General features: G+C 42.2%; 1 protein-coding gene across 16 annotated transcripts in view; it reads right to left on the bottom strand.

Moving 5' to 3' along the window:
• The window catches only part of CASK (calcium/calmodulin dependent serine protein kinase), a 321,131-nt gene that overhangs the window by 230,290 nt on the left and 67,781 nt on the right, over nucleotides 1-23,060 (bottom strand). For 8 of the 16 annotated variants that reach the window (XM_029046419.2, XM_007667249.4, XM_007667250.4 and 5 more), the window contains exon 2: nucleotides 7,260-7,372. The exons of 1 other annotated variant lie outside the window; for it this stretch is intronic. In XM_029046419.2, coding sequence (XP_028902252.1) covers nucleotides 7,260-7,372 — 113 coding nt within the window. Of the gene's footprint in view, nucleotides 1-7,241; nucleotides 7,373-23,060 lie in introns of all 16 variants that reach the window. 7 more of the 16 variants (XM_029046417.2, XM_029046418.2, XM_029046421.2 and 4 more) reach the window with 1 other exon arrangement.

The raw sequence follows: 23,060 nt of genomic DNA, 5'->3' as shown, positions 1-23,060 counted from the left end.
GTTACAGGGATAGGAGAGCTGGTCTAGTGGTAAGCTCCTTGAAGGTAGGGTTCGTGTCTATCAAATCTGTTGTACAGTATTTAGTAAGGTATATTGCACACAGTAGGAGCTCAATAAACAGGCAGCAAGGCCTAATGGTTAGAGCACAGGCCTGGTAGAAGAAACTGGGTTCTAATCCCAGCTTTGCCACTTGTCTGTTGTATCACCTTGGGCAAGTCACTTCACTTCTCTGGGCCTCGGTTCTCTCATCTGGAAAATGAGGATTAAGACCATGAGCCCCAAATGGGACCAAGTCTGTGACCAAACCCAATTTCCTTGTATCCACCCCTGTGCTTTATACAGTGTCTGGCACACAGTAAGGGCTTAACAAATACCACAATTATTATAGTTATTATTAATATATACCATTGGTTGATTGATCAGTTGACTACTTTGGATGCTTAAAGACAAACTGATAATGGTTTGGAGCGCAAGGCTCCCATGAACAATCTAGTCACATTTATTTCCTGGCAATCGTTGGATTGGTCTAATGCTGAAAAGGGACTGAAGTGAGATGCCAAGACTTTGCGCTGTACCAGACTAAAGTAAGGCAACTGTATCCGCCAAGGCAGGGACTAGAAATGCTTCGTGGACAGAGGGTGACATGACACAGACCTCACAACAGACTAACAATGAAAGGAGTGGTGAAGTTTAAGCAACAGACCTCACCAGCAGACTTCAAAGGTCAGGGCCAGAGCTCCAAACCAACGGAAGTCGGGGTGGGGCTCTGGAGAATTTCTAAAGACTCGTTAAAAATCCAGTCCGTGCTGGATGAGCCGGTTATAGATCATGCATCAGCCTCATTAGCATAACCGGGCACTCCACACCAAAGCAACAACACCTAGAGACAATATCAATGTTTCAATAAAACAAAAGCAGAGTAATAATCAATCAATGGTATTTATTGAATATTTGTGTTCTGACTCCGTACTAAGCACCTGGGAGAATATAACAGAGCCGACAAACATGATCCCTGCCCAGAAGACACCTACAGTTTAGAATAAATATTATTGTTATTACTTTTACAGTGGCATTTGTTAAACACTTACTATGGGCCAATTTAGTACAGTGTCTGGCACTTAGTAAGCACTTACCAAATACCATAAAAAGCAGCGTGGAGAAGCAGCATGGCTCAGTGGAAAGAGCACGGGCTTTGGAGTCAGGGCTCATGAGTTCGAATCCCAGCTCTGCCACTTGTCGGCTGTGTGACTGTGGGCAAGTCACTTAACTTCTCTGTGCCTCAGTTCCCTGCCACTTGTCGGCTGTGTGACTGTGGGCAAGTCACTTAACTTCTCTGTGCCTCAGTTCCCTCATCTGTAAAATGGGGATTAAGACTGTGAGCCCCACGTGGGACAACCTGATTCCCCTATGTCTACCCCAGCGCTTAGAACAGTGCTCGGCACATAGTAAGCGCTTAACAAATACCAACATTATTATTATTATTATTATAAAAAGAAAAAGAAGCCAGCAGAAAACCATTCCCTCATTCAGCATGATCTGAAGGGAAATATATACTTAGCTGGGGAACTACAGTGGGCTTTCAATGGGGGGGGGGGGGTCTTACATTAGTAAATACTGTATAGTAGTGAAATAAAGACTAGGTACTTCACCTAACACAATCCACACGATTAAACTTTAACATAAATTATATGAGTTAATTATGGAAGCTATTTGTGATTAAATAAATACCACCTGAGAGCTAATTTCTCCTTCTGGATTGTGCTTCTGATGGAAATTAAAGCCGCCAGAAAGATAATGACTTTGTCTGGCTCTCATATTGGTCCTGCACTGTCTTCTCTTTAAAATGCAAAATGGAGATGGAAACAGCAGTGTAAGGAAGCAAACACATTCTTTAATGAGGACCAGAGGAGATCTTGATAACTTTTATATATCTACCACAGGGTTTGGCACACAGAAAGCACTAAAATACTGAAATTATTATTATTAATTGCCTTCCATATATAGAAAAAGTGTGGCCTAGTGGATACAGCATGGGCCTGGGAGACTGAAGACCAGGGTTCTAATCCCCATTCTGGCACTTGTCTGCTGTGCGTCCTTGAGCAAATCACTTCACTTCTCTGTGCCTCATTTCCCTCATCTGTAAAATAGAGATAAAAAGCATGAGCCCCGTGTGAAATACGGACTGCGTCCAACCTGATTAGCTTGTATCTACCTAAGGTAAAGAACAGTGCCTGGCACAAAAGAAAGCGTTTAAACACCAAGTGTGCTTTTTCTGAACTTGATTCATGTATTCAACCCTCATAATTAAAAAAAATGCACATACTTATGGGCTAACCAGTGACCAAAGTAAAACTGTACTCAAGACAGTGACAAAGGGAGAGATACTATTCCCATATGAGACCATTCTCCAGAGTGAAGATTAATCTCTGCCAAATTCAGCCAACTTTGAAAACTGCATTCCGCACGCACTTCACAAACTTTAAGCCAACTCGGATTCACTGAGAAGCCACTGAATATTCAGCAGTCACATACTTCTAAAGACTGAGTTCTTTCTTCAATACAGAATAGTTTGTGTTTAAAAAAAAAAAGAAAGAGAAAAGATTGGGCTATGATCAAATGCTATGTAAGAAGCAGATTGGACCATAAAATGTTTTCCTCTTTTATTACAAAGGGGTTCAATATTGCTTGTGTCATTGAGGCTAGCGTTTGAAGTATTAAATGGAAACATGATTTCCTTACACCAGAAGGCTTATACCCCCGGCTGGACATATCATTCTCTACTTCCCATTCCTCTTTGGGAGCTGACTGACCCTTTCTCTGCAAATCTGCCATAAGTGGCAGCATGGCCTAGTAGACAGGACACTGGTCAGGGAGTCAAAAGGCCCTGGGTTCTAATCCTGGCTCTGCCTTCTGTCTGTTGTGTGACCTTGGGTGAGTCACTTCACTCCTCTGTGCCTCTGTATCTATCCCAGGGCTTACTACAGCATTTGGCACATAGTAAGCACTTAACAACAACAAAAAGCTCTTCCTAGCTGCTGGAGTTATTCTCTCTAACCTCTCACATCCTGACTTCATGTCAGTCTCTGCTGTGAGGTGAAGAAAAAGGAGAGATTTTTCTCCAAACCAAAGTCCAATCTTAAATACTGGGTGTGAGATGACATTGTTAAAAACCAAATGGACACCATGATGTTTATCTTGTTACTACAAAGAAACTTTTAAAGTTCAAAAGAAGAACTCCCTTCCCTGGCCTGGAACTCCCTCCCACTTCATTTATGCCAGACCACCACTCTCTCCACCTCCAAAGCACTGTTAAGGTCACATTTCCTCCAATGGGCCTTCTCCAATCCAGCTCTCTTTTCCCCAGTTCACTCTCCATTCTAAGTTGTCTATGCACTTCAATCTGTGATCTTTGGACAATAGTCACTGGACTCCAATCCTACAACACTTACGTATGCATATTTAAATTATATAGTATTAATTTATTTATATTAATGTCTGTCTCTCCCTCTAGACTGTAAGCTCGGTGTGGGCAAGGAACATATCCACCATTACTCCCGTACTGTATTCTGCCAAGAATTTAGTAAAATACTCTGCATACGGTAAATGCTCAGTAAATACTATCTATCCTTGAGATTGTGGAAGTGGCTCAATTTCCATTTAAGCATCCCTGGCAGGTAATACTGGACCTTGAAAATGTAGTGTAGAGACTAAGAAAAGTATTCTGAAAAGCTAAGAAAAGATCCTTAAACACTCAAGAAGCAGGGTGGCCCAGTGGAGAGAGCATGGGCCTGGGAGTCAGAAGACCTGAGTTCTAATCCCAGCTCCACCGCATATCAGCTGAGAGACCCTGGGCAAGTTTCACTTCTCTAGGTCTCAGTTCCCTCATCTGTAAAAATGGGACTTCAATTCCTGTTCTTCCTTCCACTTAGACTCTGAACCCCATATGGGGCAGGGACTGTGTCTGACATGACTATCTTGTATCTACCCTAGTGCTTAGAGAAGTACTTTGCGCATGTCAGAATCATCATCATTATTATTATTAATAATAACAATAATCATGTTTGTTAAGCACAATGTGCCAGGTACTGAACTAAGCGCTGGGGTGGTTACGGAGCAAACAGATTTGAACACTGACCTTGTTCCAGGTGGAGCTCAGAGTTTTAATTCCCATTTTATAGATGAGGTAACTGAGGCACAGAGAAGTGAAGTGATTTGTCCAAGGTATCACAGCAAAGGGCAGAGCAATAATAATAGTAATTATTATTATCACTGTTATCCACTCAACACTCCCAGGCCCCATGATGGTCTTATTTGCCTTTTAGGCAACCAAAATCAACAATAACATCTTCAGATAAAATGAGTTTCATCATCAAAGCAGGAGCAAAGGAATTTAGATATTCACAGGGCATGTCTGGCAGTTTCTTTGTTGTGGGAAGTGATTCCACAGATGAACTGGCATCACCTAGCCCGGAGCTCTTATAAGAGTGGTCATTCATCCTCTTTTTTCACCAAAAATTCAAATGATATTAAATTAGAATTATGCTTTAAGAATCCGGGTTTCATTTATGGGAGTGAATGTGGAATTCAATAAATTTCCTCTCCATAAAGGATAGCTAGCCCGCAATAAATGTATTTAATCTAAATTCTAACTAGGAAAACAATAAGCATAAACCTCACTTTCTGAAACACCCAGTTCTTGCATAACATGGGGCTTTGTTCTCGCGAAACCCTGAGTTAAGAAAATCTCATGTCAGTGCTTGTCTGTGTCAGACATTCCACATACGTGTACCACCGTTACTTCTGATTCTTCAGTGATCTGAATCAAAACAACCTCATGTTGTTGGAAGAATATTTCCTCATTCCCTAGCATCATGCTAACCAAAATGTGATGTGAAAACAAATGCCATGTCAGTGAGTGAAAAAGGGGAATCCCACCTCTTAGAATGTGGATCCTGTGCGACAGAGTGGGTTCTTTGTGCTTTGACACATATCAACCCACATATCAATCAACCAGTAATATTTACTGAGCTTTTATTTTGAGCCAAACACTTTAATAAGTTCTTGGAAGGACAACACAATATGGTAGACATGGTCCCTGCTCTCAAGAAGCTTACAATCTGGCAGGGGAGACAGACATTAAAATAAATTACAGGTAGGAGGAAGCAAAAGCTTGTAAATAGAGATGCATATATGTAACAGGCTTGAAGGAGTGGGAACCCAAGTGCTTAGGTGACTTTTTTATGGTATTTTTTTAAGCACTTACGATGCAATAGGCCCTATATTAAGCACTGGGACAAATAAAAGCTAATCAGAATGGACCCAATCCATGTCCTACACAGGGCTCACAGTCTTAATCCACATTTTAAAGAAGAGATAATTGAGGCCCACAGAAGTGAAGTGACTTGCCCAAGGTCACAGAGCAGAGAAGTGGAGGAACAGGAATTCAAATCTAGATCCTCTGACTCCTAGGCCCATGCTCATAACTATATATGTTGAGAATAAACATATTCTGAATGTATTCTAACATTTTAAACTAAACTTTTACCATTTATTAGTGCTTACTATACCCCAAGGGCTGAGGTAGATATAAGATTATCAGACTGGACAGTCTCTGACCAACATAGGGCTTACAACCTAAGAGAAAGGGACAATAGATATTTATTGCCATTATAATAATCATAGTAATAATAATTGTGGTATTTGTTAAGCACTTATTATGTGCCAGGCATTGTACTAAGCGCTGGGGTGAATACAAGCAAATGGGGTTGGACACAGTCCCCTGTCCCAAGTGGCTCACAGTCTCTATCCCCTTTTAAAAGATGAAGTAACTGAGGCCCAGAGAAGTGAAATGACTTGCCCAAGCTCACACAGCAGACAAGTGGCAGAGCTGGATTTAAAACCTCTGACCTTCTAACTCCCAGGGCATGCTGCTTCTCTACAGGGAAGCAGTGTGACTTATTAGAATGTGCACAGGCTTAGGAGTCAGAGGATGTGGGTTCTAAGCCCAGCTCCACCACTTGTCTATGTGACCTTGGGCAAGCCACTTAACTTCTCTGTGCCTCAGTTACCTCATCTGTAAAATGGGGATTAAGACTGTGAGCCCCACGTGGGACAACCTGAGCACCTTGTATCTACCCCAAAGCTTAGAACAGTGCTTGGTACATAGTAAGCACTTAATAAATACCATCATTATTATTATTATTACAGATCTCTTTTTTAAGATGAGAGAACCGAGGCAAAGAGAGATTAAGAGCAAATCAGGGTAACGCAGAAGGAAGTGGGAGCAGAGGAAATGAGGGTTTAGTCTGGGAAGGCTTCTGGGAGGAGATGTACCTTCAATAAGGCTTTGAAGTGGAGGACAGTACTTGTCTGCCGGATATGAGGAGAGAGGGCGTTCCAGGCCAGAGGCAGAACATGGGTGGCTCCTTGGCTGCTCAACAGGGCACCAGGCTGGTCTCTCTTCCTAGTTTCAGTATTGACTGAGGTTTGCTTTACTGCACCCTAAAAACAGTCTGATCTGGTGCGTGTGTGTGTGTGTGTGTGTGTGTGTGTGTGGAGGGGTGGGGAGAGAAAGAGTCTATCCATCTCCCTACACTTGTTTATGTGTCCGTGTATCCACCTCTCTGTGCTTGAACTTGTCGATGCCTCATTTTTTGCCTAGCCTCCTCCTCCCCTCAGACCCCATCACCGCCCAAGGCTCTCTCCCCTCCAGCCTTGCTCCATATTCAACTCTCCACTTGAAACAAAAAGCTGACTTCATGGGGTCCCACCACCAGTTATGGGCCTCTGAGTGGGCCTCAGAAGCAGGGCTGCGTGGCCTGAGGGACACCCCACCTGGCTGAGGCGAGGCTCATCTCTGAGGGCTGCCCCGGTGGTCCCATGCCACCGAACAACCCAAGCGTGTCTGGCACGTTTCTAAAAGCAAATCTCCCATCTCCCCACATGTCTCTCATCTCCTTACACATCTCCCTACATGCTTCTTCTATGCAAAACCGGGTCGTGATTCTGTCAGGAACGCTTGGGCTTCATTTCCTTCCTAGCTTGTCGGAGTCTGAGGCAGAAGTGATCCTTGAAGATCTAATAGCCCACAGCAACTGGCAAATGTTAGCTAAACTCACTTTAATGTGGAGTGAAGAATGGTGTCCCCCACCCCTCAACCTCCACCCCCATCCCTGAGATGAAATTAGAAGTTGACAAATGGGTATTGGAGAAGTAGTAAAGCCAGACATCAGAAAACTTACTTGAAATCCATCTCTTACCTTCTGTACTTAGCCCTGGACTTGAAGTGAACTTCGCTACATCAACAATTTTTACAGCAAATTGTTGCCCAGTTTCTCTGTTGATGCATCGCCGCACAACGCTGAAGGGACCCCTAAAAAACACACACACACACACACACACAGTCAGTCTGCATTGTATTAACCATTTCCTCACGTCCTTCCTTGTTTCCATTAAACCCCTTCCTTGAGTTATGGGACTCTGGAACCCACTGTCAAGGTTTGGAGTTAGAAGTGAGGGGCTGTTTTATTTTTTTTTCTATGGAGGAGAGAGGGTTTGTATCCCAGAATGGTTCATTGTTTTTCAATCAAATTTAATTTACACACATTTCACAAACTGCGTGGCATATTTCATTTCAAAAATTCAATTTAAGCCAGAAATTCAAATTAAGCCAGAAATCAAGAACCCAACCATAATTAAATTTGCAACGTGTAACGGTAGTTTTTCTAAATCTTAAACAGTTTTTTTTTTAATGTGAGCTAATCATACCATCTTTGAACACATCCTACAGGGATTACCCAACACCTCGTTCCAAAAACATATGCCAAATTCAAAATTCTGTGACACCTTGTATCATGTAGAGTTTAATTCTGATAAGCAGCATGGCCAAGTGGAGAGAGCATGGGCCAGAGAGTCAGAAGACCTGCGTTCTAAGCCCAGCTCTGCCACTTGCCTGCTATGTGGCTTTGGGAAAGTACTTTAAGTCTCTGTGCCTTAGTTTGCTCAACCATAAAACAGGAATTAAATACCTGTTCCCTCTCCCTCTTAGTCTGTGAGTCCCGTAAGGGACAGGGCTGTGTCTAGCCTGATTATTTTATATCTACTCTAGCATTCAGGACAGTGCTTCACACATAGGAATCACTCAATAAATACCATTATTATCATCAGTTATTATTATTATGCATTCATTCTGGGACAGTTACACAACCCATTAACTAAATGTAAAATCCTGGACTCTAAATTGTTTTAAATCTTGTGCAAGAAAGAAGAAAATGTAGTTTGTTAGGTTTGCTGTCCCAACTCTATCTGAAAAGTGGAAGACAGTGGAAGACACCAATGTTCAAATGAATGTTCTGAACTGTCAGGGAAGTTCAAGCCTCTGAAGGCACTCCAGGTAGGGCAAACCTGGATGGGAAAGCAGATGGAAGAGAGAAGGGAAAGAGAAGCATTGTGGCCCCTTGGAAAGATGCTGGGCTTCGGAGTTGGAGGACCTGGGTTCTAAATCTGTCTCTGTCCCTTGCCTATGTGACCTTCAACTAATCACCTAACTTCTCTGTGCCTCAGTTCCCTCATCTGTAAAATGGTGATTCAATAGCTCTTCTCCCTTCTACTTACAATGTGAGTCCCATGTAGAACCTCATAATCTTGTATCTATTCAGTGCTTAGAACAGTGCCTGAGACATAGTAAGTGACTAAATGACTATTATTCTTAATATTATCATTATTGGAAAGAGGAGAGCTGCCCCCGAGGGACAAGCATCATGTCTAACTCCCACCTTCGAATCCTTTCTCAGCACTTAGTACAGTGCTCTACATACAGAAAATGCTCAATAAATACTATTAGTAGTACAATTACTAGGAGGATGGAGACCAAGACACAATTCATTCAGGACACCAACCAGAGAAACCATCCCCTGCAGGTAATAACAAATCACTGCCTACAATAAGTTGCTGAGAAATCTTCTAAAGAGCTTTCCAGTGTCTGCTTCCAAGACTGAAAATACTGATTTACTTAAAACAACACCTCAACAGAGAGGTGGTATCAGAAGGTATTCAGCTACTGTTCTACAAGAAACAGCAGGCATGGCCCAGTAGATAGAGCACAGGCCTGGGATTCGGAAGGAACTGGGTTCTAAGCCCAGCTCTGCCACTTGTCTGCTTTGTGGCCTTGAAGAAGTCACTTAACTTCTCTGGGCTTCAGTCTCTTTATCTATAAAATGGGGATTAAGACTGTGAGCCCCCAAACACTACCACCTAGTAGCATTATTCACATTAACGGCATTTATCCAACACCTTGAACATGCTTGGGAAAGTACAACAGAAGGCTGAGGCACATTCCCTGCCCATAGGAACTTACATTCTAACCAGGGAGACAGGGACAAAAATATTTTAAAATAATCAGAATAAATAATTGAATCTACATTTGAATCCACACAGAGTTATGCTTGATCTGAATGTACACAGATACTGAAGAATGGTGTAAATAAATGTATATTTGTCAGCAGGCAGGTATGTCCTCAGCATTTATGTACTATGATCTCTGCACCAATGCAGTCACCGCCACCCACAGCTCTTTAGCACATTCTCTACTAGTATGGAATGGATGTAAAATGGTGTGAAATCGCAGACGCTTGGATGCAGGCATCCTATAATATTATCTCAGGACCTTGCCATCAAGACAGATGCATCTTTACAGGTGACCTTAATGCCAGAATTGACTGCAGTTTCCAAGCCTGGCTCAGTAAGGCCTGGTCTAGGTAAAGCAAACACAAATCACAGTCGTCTTAAAATGTGAACAGGCAATCTCAAACCAAGTCTCCACCAAGTCACCTGTATTCATGCCTGCTCCTAACACTGCCAGTTAATCAATTTTATCATTATAAGGCAGTGTGACAGAAAAGATGTCTTGACCCTGATTGGTGGCCAGAGGCTGTGAAGTAAGCTGGCACTGGCAAAGCACCACCACGACCTCATTCCTATGAAGACAATCGACTGGAAGCCCTGGGTACAACAACCACAAAACAGCCATCACCTCCAACAGGGGCAGCCAAATAATTCCGACGGCACAACAAAAAAGCAATCATTGGTATTTATCGAGCACCTACTGTGTGCAGGGCACTGTATTAAGTGCTTGGGAGAGAATGCTTAGTACAGTGCCTGGCACGTAGTAAGCACTTAACAAATACCAGAAAAAAAATTTAAAGATAGACTTGGTAGTCCCTTAGTAGATCCCTTTTCACAGATTACAGTGTAGAGGGGAGAGTCAACTCCAACGGCTTGACCAGTTCCATCAGCACTGTTGGAGGCGGAGAGTGCCGGTACTGAACGGCAAGACCACACTTTCGACAGTAAGGTCCTGCAATGTTGCAGGATACCAGGCACTGAGGTGAGGCCCCGTGAGAGGAACGTTGTAAGGATTTCCATCAGCAGCTTCTACAGGGAGTTGGACACACGTCTAAGTCCTAGAGGTGACCACAGGAAAATGTACAAGAACATACTGAGAACCAATCTCCAAGTGAGCTCCGTGAACACTAGTACTCGGGAATTGGGGGGCTCGAGACAGGTCCTCCAGCCATTTGATAGACCACTCAGTCTTTGCTATAGTGAAGGAGAAATGGGCTAAGTCATAGCCGCCTCTCAGAGCTGCAGAGCCTGCTGGGCAAAGTCTGTGATGAGCCACATGCCTTGGGCCTGGGCCTACCCACCCCAGGATCTCGCAAGATGTCGGAAGTGGCAAAAACGATGCTCATCTGTCATTTCGGATGGGAGATCCCATTACTATATAAAAATAGGCCGAATAGTGTGCACGGGGAGGGTGGGGATTTTACCAATCATGACCGCTTCCCTCCCACACACATTGGCAATTCACACTTGACCCCAACACGAATAATAAATTGGTCAAACCTTTTTACAGGAAAAAATATGAGCTGTTGCCTCATTCTGTGGTATGATTAGATGTGTTACCACCATCCCCCCTTTCATTTACTTTTTTTCCCTTCATCCTTCTATTGCATATTTTGGAGGAATCCTAGAGCAGAGCCTCCTGCTACTCTGAATCATTCTGGATCTGGTTTCACTCATTCTAGATGGATTCCTCCAACGTGGGTTGCCCAGGTTTCTCTGACTAAGCCAAGGATCAAATGTTTGCTCACTCAGCCAAAAACAATGAAACCCACTTGAACAGGAAAATCAGTAAAGTTAACTTTCGAATGGTAGTTTCCTGGATGCTAACAATTAAGGACCTGACGCAAATGAAGCACACCACAATTATTCAGGTGTTTCTCTGACCAAAGGAGTAGGTTTGATAAATTTAACAATTTAATAACGGACCACCAATAAGCCAACTCTCAGAATAAATCTACCTGATCTTTCAAGGTTGAGTAATCTGTGGCTTGAAATCCATTTATTTCCTAATCCAGGTTTTAAATTGGCATAATCAGTCCTTCAGGCAAATAGAATTACTGCCAGAGTTGTAGAAACTCAAGTGGGGGAAGGGGAGGAGAAGGAGGAGGAGAATGAAAATTTGGATATCTGTTATGTGTCAAGCAATCACTGTAATAAGTGCTGGGATAGATACAAGATAATGAAGTCCCACAATCCTACATGGGTACATGGGGCTCACAGTCTAAGTGCAAGGGAGAACAGGTATTGAATCCCCATTTTGCAGATGAGGGAACTGAGGCACAGAGAAGTTAGGTGATTTGTTGAAGGTCACTTAGCAGGCAAGGGGCAAAGACAGATTTAGAACCCAGGTCCTCCAACTTCCAAGCCCAGGATCTTTCCAAGGGGCCACAATGCTTCTCTTTCCCTTCTGAGAAGTGAAGTGACCTGCCCAAGGTCATACAGCAGGTAGGTGGTAGAGCTGAGATCATCAATAATTATAATAATAATAATGGAATTTGCTGAGGACTTACTATGTGCCAGGCACTATGGATAAAAGCAAATCGGGTTGGACACAGTCCCTATCCCACATAGGGCTCACAGTCTCAATCCCCATTTTACAGATGAGGTAACTGAGACACAGAGAAGTGAAGTGACTTGCCCAAGGTCACACAGCAAACATGTGACAGAGCCAGGATGAGGACCCAATACCTTCTGAATCCTTTCCACTAGGCCACTCAGCTTCTAAAGAGAGCTGGTGCTTGATGGTGACAAATCATGCAACATAGGTCTCATGGGAATTCTCCCAATTTGTGTAATACAGCCTTAATATTTAAAGCCCCAAATTTGTGCTGACTTTCCTCTACTTGATTTTTCCCACCTAAACATGCGGTTAGGTAGAGAAAGAAGCAGAGACGGAGCAGTGCACTGAACTAGGCACTTGAGAGGGAACAAGGAAGTGGACAAGATCCCTACCCTCAAGGAGTTTACAGTCTTCAGATCCTGAAGACACTGAAGACTGATGGAGGCCCTAGGGCAAGTAGCCAAATGAATGACAGAGTGGAATTCCTCTACGCAGCAAGGGAGCTGCTTTTCCTCTGGAAGTTACGCTCCTTATATGCAGAGAATGGGTCTGTTAATTCTGTTGTACTGTACTCTCCCAAGCACTTAGTATAATGCTCTGCCCATGGTAAGTGCTCAATAAATACCACTGATTTTTTCAAAGGTGATTTGGCCAGTCAAAATTCACCATTCCCATAAGAGGTTTGCCTGTTTGTACTTTATCCCTGGAAATTTAGCCAGAGAGTAGAAACTGCCACAATCAAAATCTTTTAAGGAAATCATTTTTCCAATCTTGATTTGTTGGCCATGTTCGCTAGCATGTGTAGATTTAATTACTGTAACTAGTACTGAAGTTATGACAATTGTCAGGCGCTGTGGGTGCATCCCAAGGCTTTTATAAACCCAAACTAGCAATTTCAGAAGTCTGGCAGGGTGAAATTATATTGTAAATAATTTTTTTCAAAGATGCACAATGGTAATAATGGTAATAATCTTTTAACGTAATCTGGAACAGGGAACGATTACGGTAAGAGATACAGACTTAGGTGTTATCATCAGCATTCTCTACCAAGCGGTGACAAAAAGAAGCAGGACAAAGCTAAATTTACAGGTAAGAGTGCTCAGTATCAGGTAGTATTCGCTGGTAGATTGCTTCTTGGGTAAATATTTCAAGAAACCTGTATAAAACAATATATGTGTCTTATGGCATATATTTCATGACCTTTGAATTCAATATCTCTGATCATACCTCTACCCTTTGGACCCAGATTTTAATTTGGGATATTGGATCTCTTAAAGATTTGGCACAAGGAAGTTCTTGAATTATTCCCACAGAAACTGTGACAGCTTCCAGAAGACTCAAAGAGATCAGATGCCCAATGGCTTCTGTTCTGCTTTCAAAAATCCATCTCTTTCCTCTCCATCCTCCTCTAGACTGCAAGTTCATTGCAGGGAATGTACTATTCTGTTATAGTAACAATATAACAAGTGTTTAGTGTACAGTGCTCTGCACACTGTAAACACTCAAATACAATCAGGTGATTGATCCAAACTGCTACTATACTGACTTACGTCCTTATCTTATTCCAACTTAACTACTGCATCAGCCTGCCTCCTTGTCTCTCCCCACTCCAGTCCACGTTTCACTCTGCTCCTGGGGTCATTTTTCTAAAAAGAAAGTCCATTACATGTTTCAAAAATGCTCAGTACAAGCTTCTCCACTCCTCAAGTGCCCATAAATACCATTGATTGATTGATTTTCAGTTAACTCTCCAGATAAATCAATCATTGGAAGCAGCATGGAGTAGTGGAAAGAGCATGGGCCTGGAAGTCAGAGGACCTGGGTTCTAATCCCAGCTCTACCACTTGTCTGCTGTGGCAAGTCACAACTTCTCTGCACTTCACTTTGCACATCTGTACAATGTGGATTAACACTATGAGCCATATGACTAGCTAAAAAGCTTTTATCTACCCCAGTGGTTAGTACATTGCCTGCCACATAGTTAAGTGCTTAACAAATACCATTAAAAAAACTCAATACCACACAGGTGTTCAAAGCAGGAGCATTCTGCAATTTATTATGGGCAGAAAAACAGCAATAAGAAAGAAGATTTTGGATAAACTTATGAGTGAGTAGTCTTGAATGGGTAATTCATAGTAAAGGTTAGAGCAGCTAGCTCAAAACCGGTTCGACACAACAATGTCCGATCTCCCACAGGCTATTTCAAGAAAAGGGTACTGATACTAGAAGCAAGCACTTAGTACAGTGCTCTGCACACAGGAAGCACTCAGTAAACACCACTGACTGACACTACATAGGGCATTTATAACCATGAGGATGGATATCAATGAAGACAGTTGTAACTCTTCCTCTATGCACTCGGTTGCCGCTGTTGGAGACAGAATCCTGATCTGGATGGGCCTTTCTTCCCCTTATTTTGGTGGAACAAGACGGGACTTATTTTACTGCTACATATTCCACGTAACTCCCTTTATGATGGAGAAAACATTGGACAAGGCAACCTCACTTCTGCTACAACTAACCAAATTGTGGATCTGTCTTAAGAGATTAATGAACTTTCTAAAAGAACCCAACTTGTTTCAAGCCCTGACTCACCGACAAATACTATTACAGAGGTTTTCTCTTTCCCTCATTGATGTTTATTAGGTGAAGAGCCCTGTCCGAGCTAGTTGGGATTACACAATAAATACTGAAGGCAGGCCTTGGTCCCAAGGAGTTTATAATCAAATGGGGGAGACTGTATGGTTTCCAGTACTTTTTTCTCTAGTTCAATCAAGCAATCGTATTTATTGAGCGCTTACTATTTGCAGAGCAGTGAACTCTGATATTCAGGCTCACACCCACTGTAGCTTAGAGTGTGAACCTTGATTGTAATTCTGGAAGTGAGCTTGTAATGCTACCCCTCAGAAGTTGGTCCAGAAACATTCTGGGGAGTTTGAAAGGCCTGGGATGAATAACTGCCTGATACTGAAGCCAATGCCTGCCTTAGTAGGGAATGTGGGATCCGCTTCCATGAGCTAGCCTTTACTAGGAGCACTCTGAGACCCAAGAGTCACCCTCCATTTCCATGGCTAAGCAAAAACATACTAGAACTTACTGCTCTGCCCACGGTAAGCTCTGGATAAATACCACTGACTGATTGCTAAACAGGGGGGCTTAGGGGGAGAAGGCTCAAATGCATTTACCCAAGGCTCTTAGACTTCATGCTTATCTTTATTGAATAACAATCCTCTAACTAAGACTCTTCCCCCACACACAAACTGCATATCAATTGTAGTTGATTAAATTCTCCTGGAAGAAAAAGAAGCCCATTTCTTTGCTTAGTCCAGGACTGCAAAGATTTAAGTGTGCAATTTAAATGTTTTTTCATTAATACCCGGAGAGTAATTGACTTAAAGGAAATTGTTAATACAAGCAGATTCAGCAGGCACTCTTCCAACCTCTGGTCTTTTAACCAAACACATTTAACACGAGAGGCGATGCACACAAGGAAATAACCATTTACAAAAAATTACCCAGCTCAATATAGGGCCGTCCAGATTAGGTTTTTGAATCATAATTGTGGTAATAAGTTTCAAGGTCTTAAAGAGGAAAAGTAGCAGATTTGGAAAATCATTGCACTAGGAGAAGAAGGGAAGGATTTGGGCAGCTCTTCTCCATCAGCTAAATCTCTCCATATCTTTCATAAGAGTTTTTTACATCCACTTCTTGCCAGCTCTCCCTCTCTTTGTTTTTACCAACTTAACAACCATACCTGGCTCTTAACTCTCCCATCCCCAGTCCCCTCAGCCACTCTGTTCCCCTCGATGCCTGATGCCTAGAATGACTCCATCGACTCTTCTGGCTCCCCTGGAATCCAACAGAAGCAGAGTGTCGTAGTGGTCAGAGCATGGGTCTGGGAGTCAGAAGGACCTGGTGCTGCCACTTGTCTGCTGTGGGACCTAAGGCACGTCACTTCACTTCTCTGGGCCTCAGTTACCTAGTTCTGAACATTGGGGATTAGCACTGTGAGCCTATCTGAGAGAAGGGCTGTGTCCAAGCTGATTAACTTGGATCTACCCCAGTGCTTAGTACAGTGCCTGGCACATAGTGAGCACTTAATAAACACCAAAATACAAAAGCACAGCTTTCCCTGAAGGGTTGGGCCAGCCATTTCCTGCCCAAGCATTTTCAGAGTGACAGGAAGGCCTCGCCCTCATGGGGCAATGGATTTAGAGAATAATTAGGGTGGCAAACAAAAAAAGAATTAGAGTAATCAAAATTAATTGCACATATATACATAAATTCAGAGGATGAGCATAAGTCCATCTTTCTGTTCTCTCTTCTTCCTACTTGTAAACCTTTAAATGATGTGGACAAACAAGAATGTATGAAAGTTTAAAAACTATCAGCAAAGAAAATCACAGCTTGTATGCACTCCATTTTATATTACCCAACTTTATTGTAGTCTTTTCTGGGCCTTCTATCTCCTGCCTAGTTTGAGACTGGAGGGCTAACTCAGCACCTTCAAGTATTTTAGTGAGTTATCAGTGTAAGGCACAACACTTAGGTTGGCTTTATACATTTTACCTGTTTTTTTAAAAAAATACCTACCTCAATGGGCTCACATTTTAGGAATCAGACAAGCACAGAAACTTCACCTAATCCCTTCCTATTAAAACCCCAAACCAAAATATGGGCCTGTTTATTGTTGTACTGTACTCTCCCAAAGAGTAATTTTGCATATAGTAAGCACTCAATGTATTTGAATGAATGAAAGGACTTATGCTCAACACATTAAGACACCTTTGTGCAAAAGAGCCTCTTGCACTTTAAAAGATTCCAAGGCACTATGAGTTTTGTTTTTTATTCTCTTTTAGGCAAGAAAAGAATATAGGACAAATAGTTTATGTAATGTCTGCACGCTGAATTGTACTTTCCAAGTGCTCAGTAGAGTGCTCTGCAAATAGTAAGTGCTCAGTAAATATGAGTAAATGAGAAGCAGCGTGGCTCAGTGGAAAGACCACGGGCTTTGGAGTCAGATGTCATGAGTTCAAATCCCGGCTCTGCTACTTGTCAGCTGTGTGACTTTGGGCAAGTCACTTCACTTCTCTGGGCCTCAGTTACCTCATCTGTAAAATGGGGATTAAGACTGTGAGCCCCACGTGGGACATCCTGAGTCCCCTGTGTCTACCCCAGTGCTTAGAACAGTGCTCGGCACGTAGTAAGTGCTTAACAAATACCAACATTATTATTATTATTATTACAAGTGAATGAATGAATGCACTGTACAGCTCACATAAGGATGAACAAGGGGATTCTCCACTGTAAGTCCGGCAGGGGCAGTTGAAGGACCAGTTTTGGACATATTTGATCAGGGCTGACACTGCTGTGCATTTTATGTTTTGGGGGAATTTAAGTGGGTTACCAATTAACTGAACTTCATGGGTAGTTGATGACAGGGTCATGATTGCATTTTTGTGGCACCATCTCTAGTTTTACACAGGATGACCTGGCAAGAGTGAAACACAGGGGAAGGAGCCTTTGATGCTGGAGTCTTGTAAACCAAAGTCAATTGCTTTTGTGTGGATGCTTATGCCAAACATTTCCTTCTCCCATCATTGCTCCCTCTTTGCTGGTGTCCCTCCCAACAGCATCATGACACTGAGGATTGGAAGGCAGTGTGGAAACCACAGTGGTAGCAGTGAAAGGGGCAGCAGAGGCAAAAGTTGAGTTGGCAAAGCAGTGGTAGAGGAGGGGGCAGAATGGCTTTCATTCATTAAGTCATATTTATTAAGCACTCACTGTGTGCAGAGCACTGTACTAAGCGCTTTCAAACCCCACGTAGGGTATGTATGTGCATCAGTAAAATATATCAATCAATGGCAGTTACTGAGTGCTTACTATGTGCAAAGTGCTGTACTAATCTCTTAGGAGAATACAACAGAATTAGGAGATACATTCCCTGTCCATAATGACCTTACAGTCTAGAGGGGGAGAGAGACATGAATAAATACTTTATGGTGTATAAATTTAAAGATATGTACCTAAGTGTTGTCAAATACGGGTACATTGGTGGCATCTTTAGAGTAATGCTTCCATTTGGTAATATTTTTCTAGGTAAAACTTCTCTTAGGCTAAAAGTGAATGTGCTTGGTTTAGCCATAATTTTTGAGTTCAAGGCAACGACGGAAATTACAAAACATTCTTCCGACAATTGGAGCTTGAATACGACATGACATGGCGTCAAAAGCAATGGTTTTGTACATAAATGTCACATCTGGTCTGGGAAAATTCTACAGTTTACAGTTTCCTTAATGCTAATTTCTGTAAGGATGTAACCCCCTGACCTCCAATACACAGGTACACAAATACACACATACACACACAAACACATGCCCATACACTCTATAAGAGAACTGGGTAGTAACTGTTTTTTATTAAACGAGCTTTGGCCTCAAAGCCCCAAGAAAAAGGCTAGTGAAGGACTCTAGATTAAAAAAAAAATCAATTGGGAAAATGACTTAGATCACAAATGTTGGAGACTTCCTGCCACAATTTCATCCAGTGGCTCCCTATTTTTAGCCACTGGATGTCCATGCTGATTTCCTTTGGAAAGTTGGGGTAAACTTGTCTGCAATGTACAAGTCCAGCTCTCAGAACCATCATGAGCGGGAGAATAGACTTAATTAGATTAGATCATCACCAAGGAATTGTGATTGATTCTTTAGCACACAGCACTGTCTCCAACCAGTGCCGAGGGAAATTTGCACCATCAAAATGTTATTAAGTTCTCATCACTTTAAAACCATTTTCTAAGGTTCAACCTAATTCCATTTCTGCCTCAGAAGTAGCCATCTCCCCATAAATGAATGCATCAGGAAAAAACCAAAACAAAACGATTTCTTTCAAACTCCGTTTATCAACTCTCCTCAAATCAGACACCACTGACAGCTGTAAACAAAGAGACTGACATCTCTATATACAAACCTAGAAACATCTCATATTCAGCATACACTAAAAATGCAATTTTCAAAATGAGCGAGACATTTGAGCAGGCAAAGTGAAATGCAGCAAGTTAGATTGGCTTGTTTTTAGCTGCAAGTGGGTGTTTGGTTAAGAAAAGAGTTCTCTAGAAGTAGAAGTCGGCTGGCTAATCTAGAGGATAGAGCTTTAAACAAGGAGAGTGAAATATGCATTAATTGGAGGAAGCAAGGAGAAAGGAAACTTTAAATTCCAGGGTAAAAACAAAAAATTAGGAGAAGCAGCATGTCCTAAAGGATAGAGCATGAGCCTGGGAGTCAGAAGGACCTGGGCTCTAATCCTAGCTCTGCCACATGTCTGCTGCGGCAAGGCACTTGGCTTCCCTGGGCCTCAGTTAACTCATCTGTAAAATGGGGATTCAGACTGGGAGCCCCATTTGGAACATGGATTTTGTCCAACCTGTAAACCTGTATATCTACCCCAGTGTTTAGTATAGCACCTGGCACCTAGTAAGCACTCCCAGCACCACAGCACTTATGTACATATCTGCAATTTATTTATTTATATGGTATGTCTCCCCTTCTAGACTGTAAGCTCGTTATGTGCAGGGAATTTCTCTGCTTATTGTTGTATTCTCCCAAGCACTTAGCACAATGTGTTGCATACTGTAATTATGATAATAAGTAATAAGTCAATAAATACGACTGATTGAATGAATAAATAACATTAAAATAATGCTGGGAGGATGACGAGAAAATAGGGTGAAAAGTAGAAAGGAAAACCCAGAATGACTATATGCCAATTTAAATGACTCCAATTTAAAAAGCTACTTACAAAAAATCAAGCAATAAATCTCCAGTACTTAACAGCTCCTCCTTAATGTGATGAGAGGCCAAATGAGAGCATGATGACAAGAGGTCAAAGCTATCTCAACAGCTCCTTTACCTCCCTCAAGAACTTTTCATAACCACACTACCCTTAAAGACTGCCCAGAAGGTTCCACTCTAATAATAACATTAACAATTGTGATATTTAAGCATTTACTAAGTACCCATTCTAAGCAGTGGGGTAAATACAAGAGAATCAGGTTGGTCACAGTTTGGGACAGGTAATGTGTCTGTTTACTGTTGTACTGTACTCTTCCAAATGCTCAGTAGAGTAAGCTCTCAAGAAATACCACTGACTGACATTGGGTTCACAGACTAAGAGGGAAGAAGAACAGGTATCAAATCCCTATTTTAAAGATGAAGGAAAAGACATGAGAAGTAACTTACCCAAGGACACAATGGACAAGTGGCAGAGCAGGGAATTAGAACCCAGGTTCTCTGACTCAAAGCCCTACTGAGAGCTCACCTCCTCCAGGAGGCCTTCCCAGACTGAGTCATCCCCATTCCCCCTACCCCTTCCCTCTGCTCTATCCCCTTCCCCTCCCCACAGCACTTGTATATATTTGTATATATTATTTCTCTATTCTATTAATGATGTGTCTATATCTATGATTCCATTTATTTTGATGATATTGATGCCTGACTACTTGTTTTGTTTTGCTGTCTGTCTCCCCCTTTTAGATTGTGAGCCCACTGTTGGGCAGGGATTGTCTCTATCTGTTGCCGAATTGTACATTCCAAGCACTTAGTACAGTGCTCTGCACACAGCAAGTTCTCAATAAATATGATTGAATGAAGGACTCCCAGACCTGGGTTCTTTCTGCTAGGCCATACAGCTCCCTAACTAAAATATGAAATATTAAGATGACACTATCTCAGACTGCAAGGAGGACTGTGTCCAACCTGATTATCTTGAATCTACCTCAGTGCTTAGAACAGCGCTTGGGACATCATAAGCCCTTAAGACTTTCATCCTCATGACAAAAAGTAAGAGAGCAGACTGCACTAACAACTGTACCATTACATCACTCTCCACCGCTGGCATGATCCAAGTCTGAGTCCCTCTGGACTGGCTACTAAATAATAATTATTACCTATGAGTTCCCAAAACTGCTATTGTGATGAACATTGTTGTATAGCTCAGTGAACATGATCTTTACTGCCTTTCAGATCTGAGAAAGCCCTAAGACCTTATGCTATTGTCACAGCTCTTACGCAACACTTGCTACATTCAGTAAATCTGGGGTGGAAATTTGGCTACCCTGAAAACTGAATGAAAAGTCTGAGATTATTCCATGATGGGGATTTGTACTCTCCCAAGCCCTTAGTACAGTGCTTTGCCCACCTTAAGTGCTCAATAAATATGACTAAATGAATAAACGAGACATAAGGAGCCCTCTCTGACTCATTCCTCATGACTGCTGAGTAAAATCTAGTTGTGTAGGTGCGACCTGTTTGACACAGCACTGCTGGAGGATCAAACAATCACTGGTATTTACTGAGTGCTTACTGTGTGTGGACCACTGTACTAAGCGCTTGGGAGAGTACAATAGTTGGTTGACACATTCCCTGCCTACAAGGAGCTAAGAGTCTAGAAGGGAAGAGATATTAATGTAAATAACTGATTGATAGTTATGAACATAATGGCTGAGGGTGGGCTGAATACCAACTGCCCAAAGGGTAGGGATCCAAGTGCATAGATGGGATCCAAGCTCAGAGAGGATCAAGTCCTGGTATTTACTGAGCACCTACTGAATTCAAGGCACCGTGTTAAGTGCTTGGGAGAGGTCAAGAGAAGCTGCACGTGTATTCCCTGTCCCCTAAGAATCCCCATTTTAAAAGGAGATACAAGCAGATGAAAACTATTTACAAATCGTGTGTGTAGGACGGAGAAATAGGACACGGTTCAGATATATCAGGATGAAGTGGCAGAGTGAGTAATTGAATGTATAAGTGACAATGCAAATAAAAATACACTTAAGTGTTGGGAATAGGAAATGCAATTATAAGTGTTATAATTCTGTTAATTAATCCAAGAATACTCCTTGAAGAAAGGGCGATTTTAGGGGGGCTTTGAAGATGTGTTGAACTGTGGTCTAGCACACATGGGGAGGTGGTCAAGGGGGAGCTCCAGGCCAGGGGAACAATGGGAGTGAGTAGAAAGGCAGCAGAGTCGAGAGCAAAATTGCAAAAGTTGACTGTGAACTGCTTTGCGTGATTTCTGTCTAACGTGATGGGTAGAAGAAACTAAGGTAATACAACATCTTTAGCTGCAATATTTACCTGCAGTGCAGAAATGAATATTATCACAGAATTTTGCTACCTAGGAAGTCCAATGACCAAAACACTTGAAAATCTAACCAATAATAATAGTAGGTGGGGTATTTCTATTTGTTACTATATCCCCAACAGTGTACTAAGCGTGGGGTAGACGCAAGATATGAAGAGTAAATACAGTCCCTGACTCAGGTGGGACTCACAGTTTAAGCAGGATGGAGAACAATTACATGCTGAAAGACAGCATGGCCTAGTGGATAGAGCAAAGGCCTGGGAGTCAGAAGAACTTGGGTTCTAATTCGGACTCTGCCACTTGTCTGCTATGTGGCCTTGGGCAAGTCACTTCAATTTTCGGTGACTCAGTAGTCTTATCTGTAAAATGGGGATTAAGGTCATATCCAATCCGATTTGCCTGTGTTCACCCCAGTGCTCAGTAGAGGGTCTGGCACATATTAAGTGCTTAATAAATACTACAATTATTATTATTGTTAAACAAGTACTGAATTGCCATTTTACAGATGAGGAAAGTAAGGCACAAAGAAGTTACGTCACTGGTTCAAAGTCACACAGCAGGCAAGTGGCAGGACCAGGATTAGAACTCAGGTCCTCCCAAGACCATACCCTAGCCAGGAAGACAACTGTATCTTCTGGGAGTCTCTCAAACTGCATGTGGCAACAACAAGGCATCAGGTTTCTAGCAAAGTTGAGCATTTACAGAACTGAAATGGTATCCAAATTTCCCATAAAAGTGACTACCTACCAGTGTGTTAAAAACTGAACATATCTGAAAAATGTGCAAGTGAAAATATTCCTAAACATCAGCTGTTGTCACTGGAGAGGAAGAGTTGGATTCAGCCCCTGATTTCATAATTCGATTAACATACGGATGAAGCTGCCAAATTTCCTGTTTGCACCTGTTGATGGAGGAAGAATTCCTAGCTAACTTGGTTGCTATGGAAGCACCAAAGATA

Source organism: Ornithorhynchus anatinus, chromosome 18 (genome assembly GCF_004115215.2).
Source record: "Ornithorhynchus anatinus isolate Pmale09 chromosome 18, mOrnAna1.pri.v4, whole genome shotgun sequence".
NCBI classification, from domain to species: Eukaryota; Metazoa; Chordata; class Mammalia; order Monotremata; family Ornithorhynchidae; genus Ornithorhynchus; species Ornithorhynchus anatinus.
This window is presented reverse-complemented; position numbering and strand designations above follow the sequence as displayed.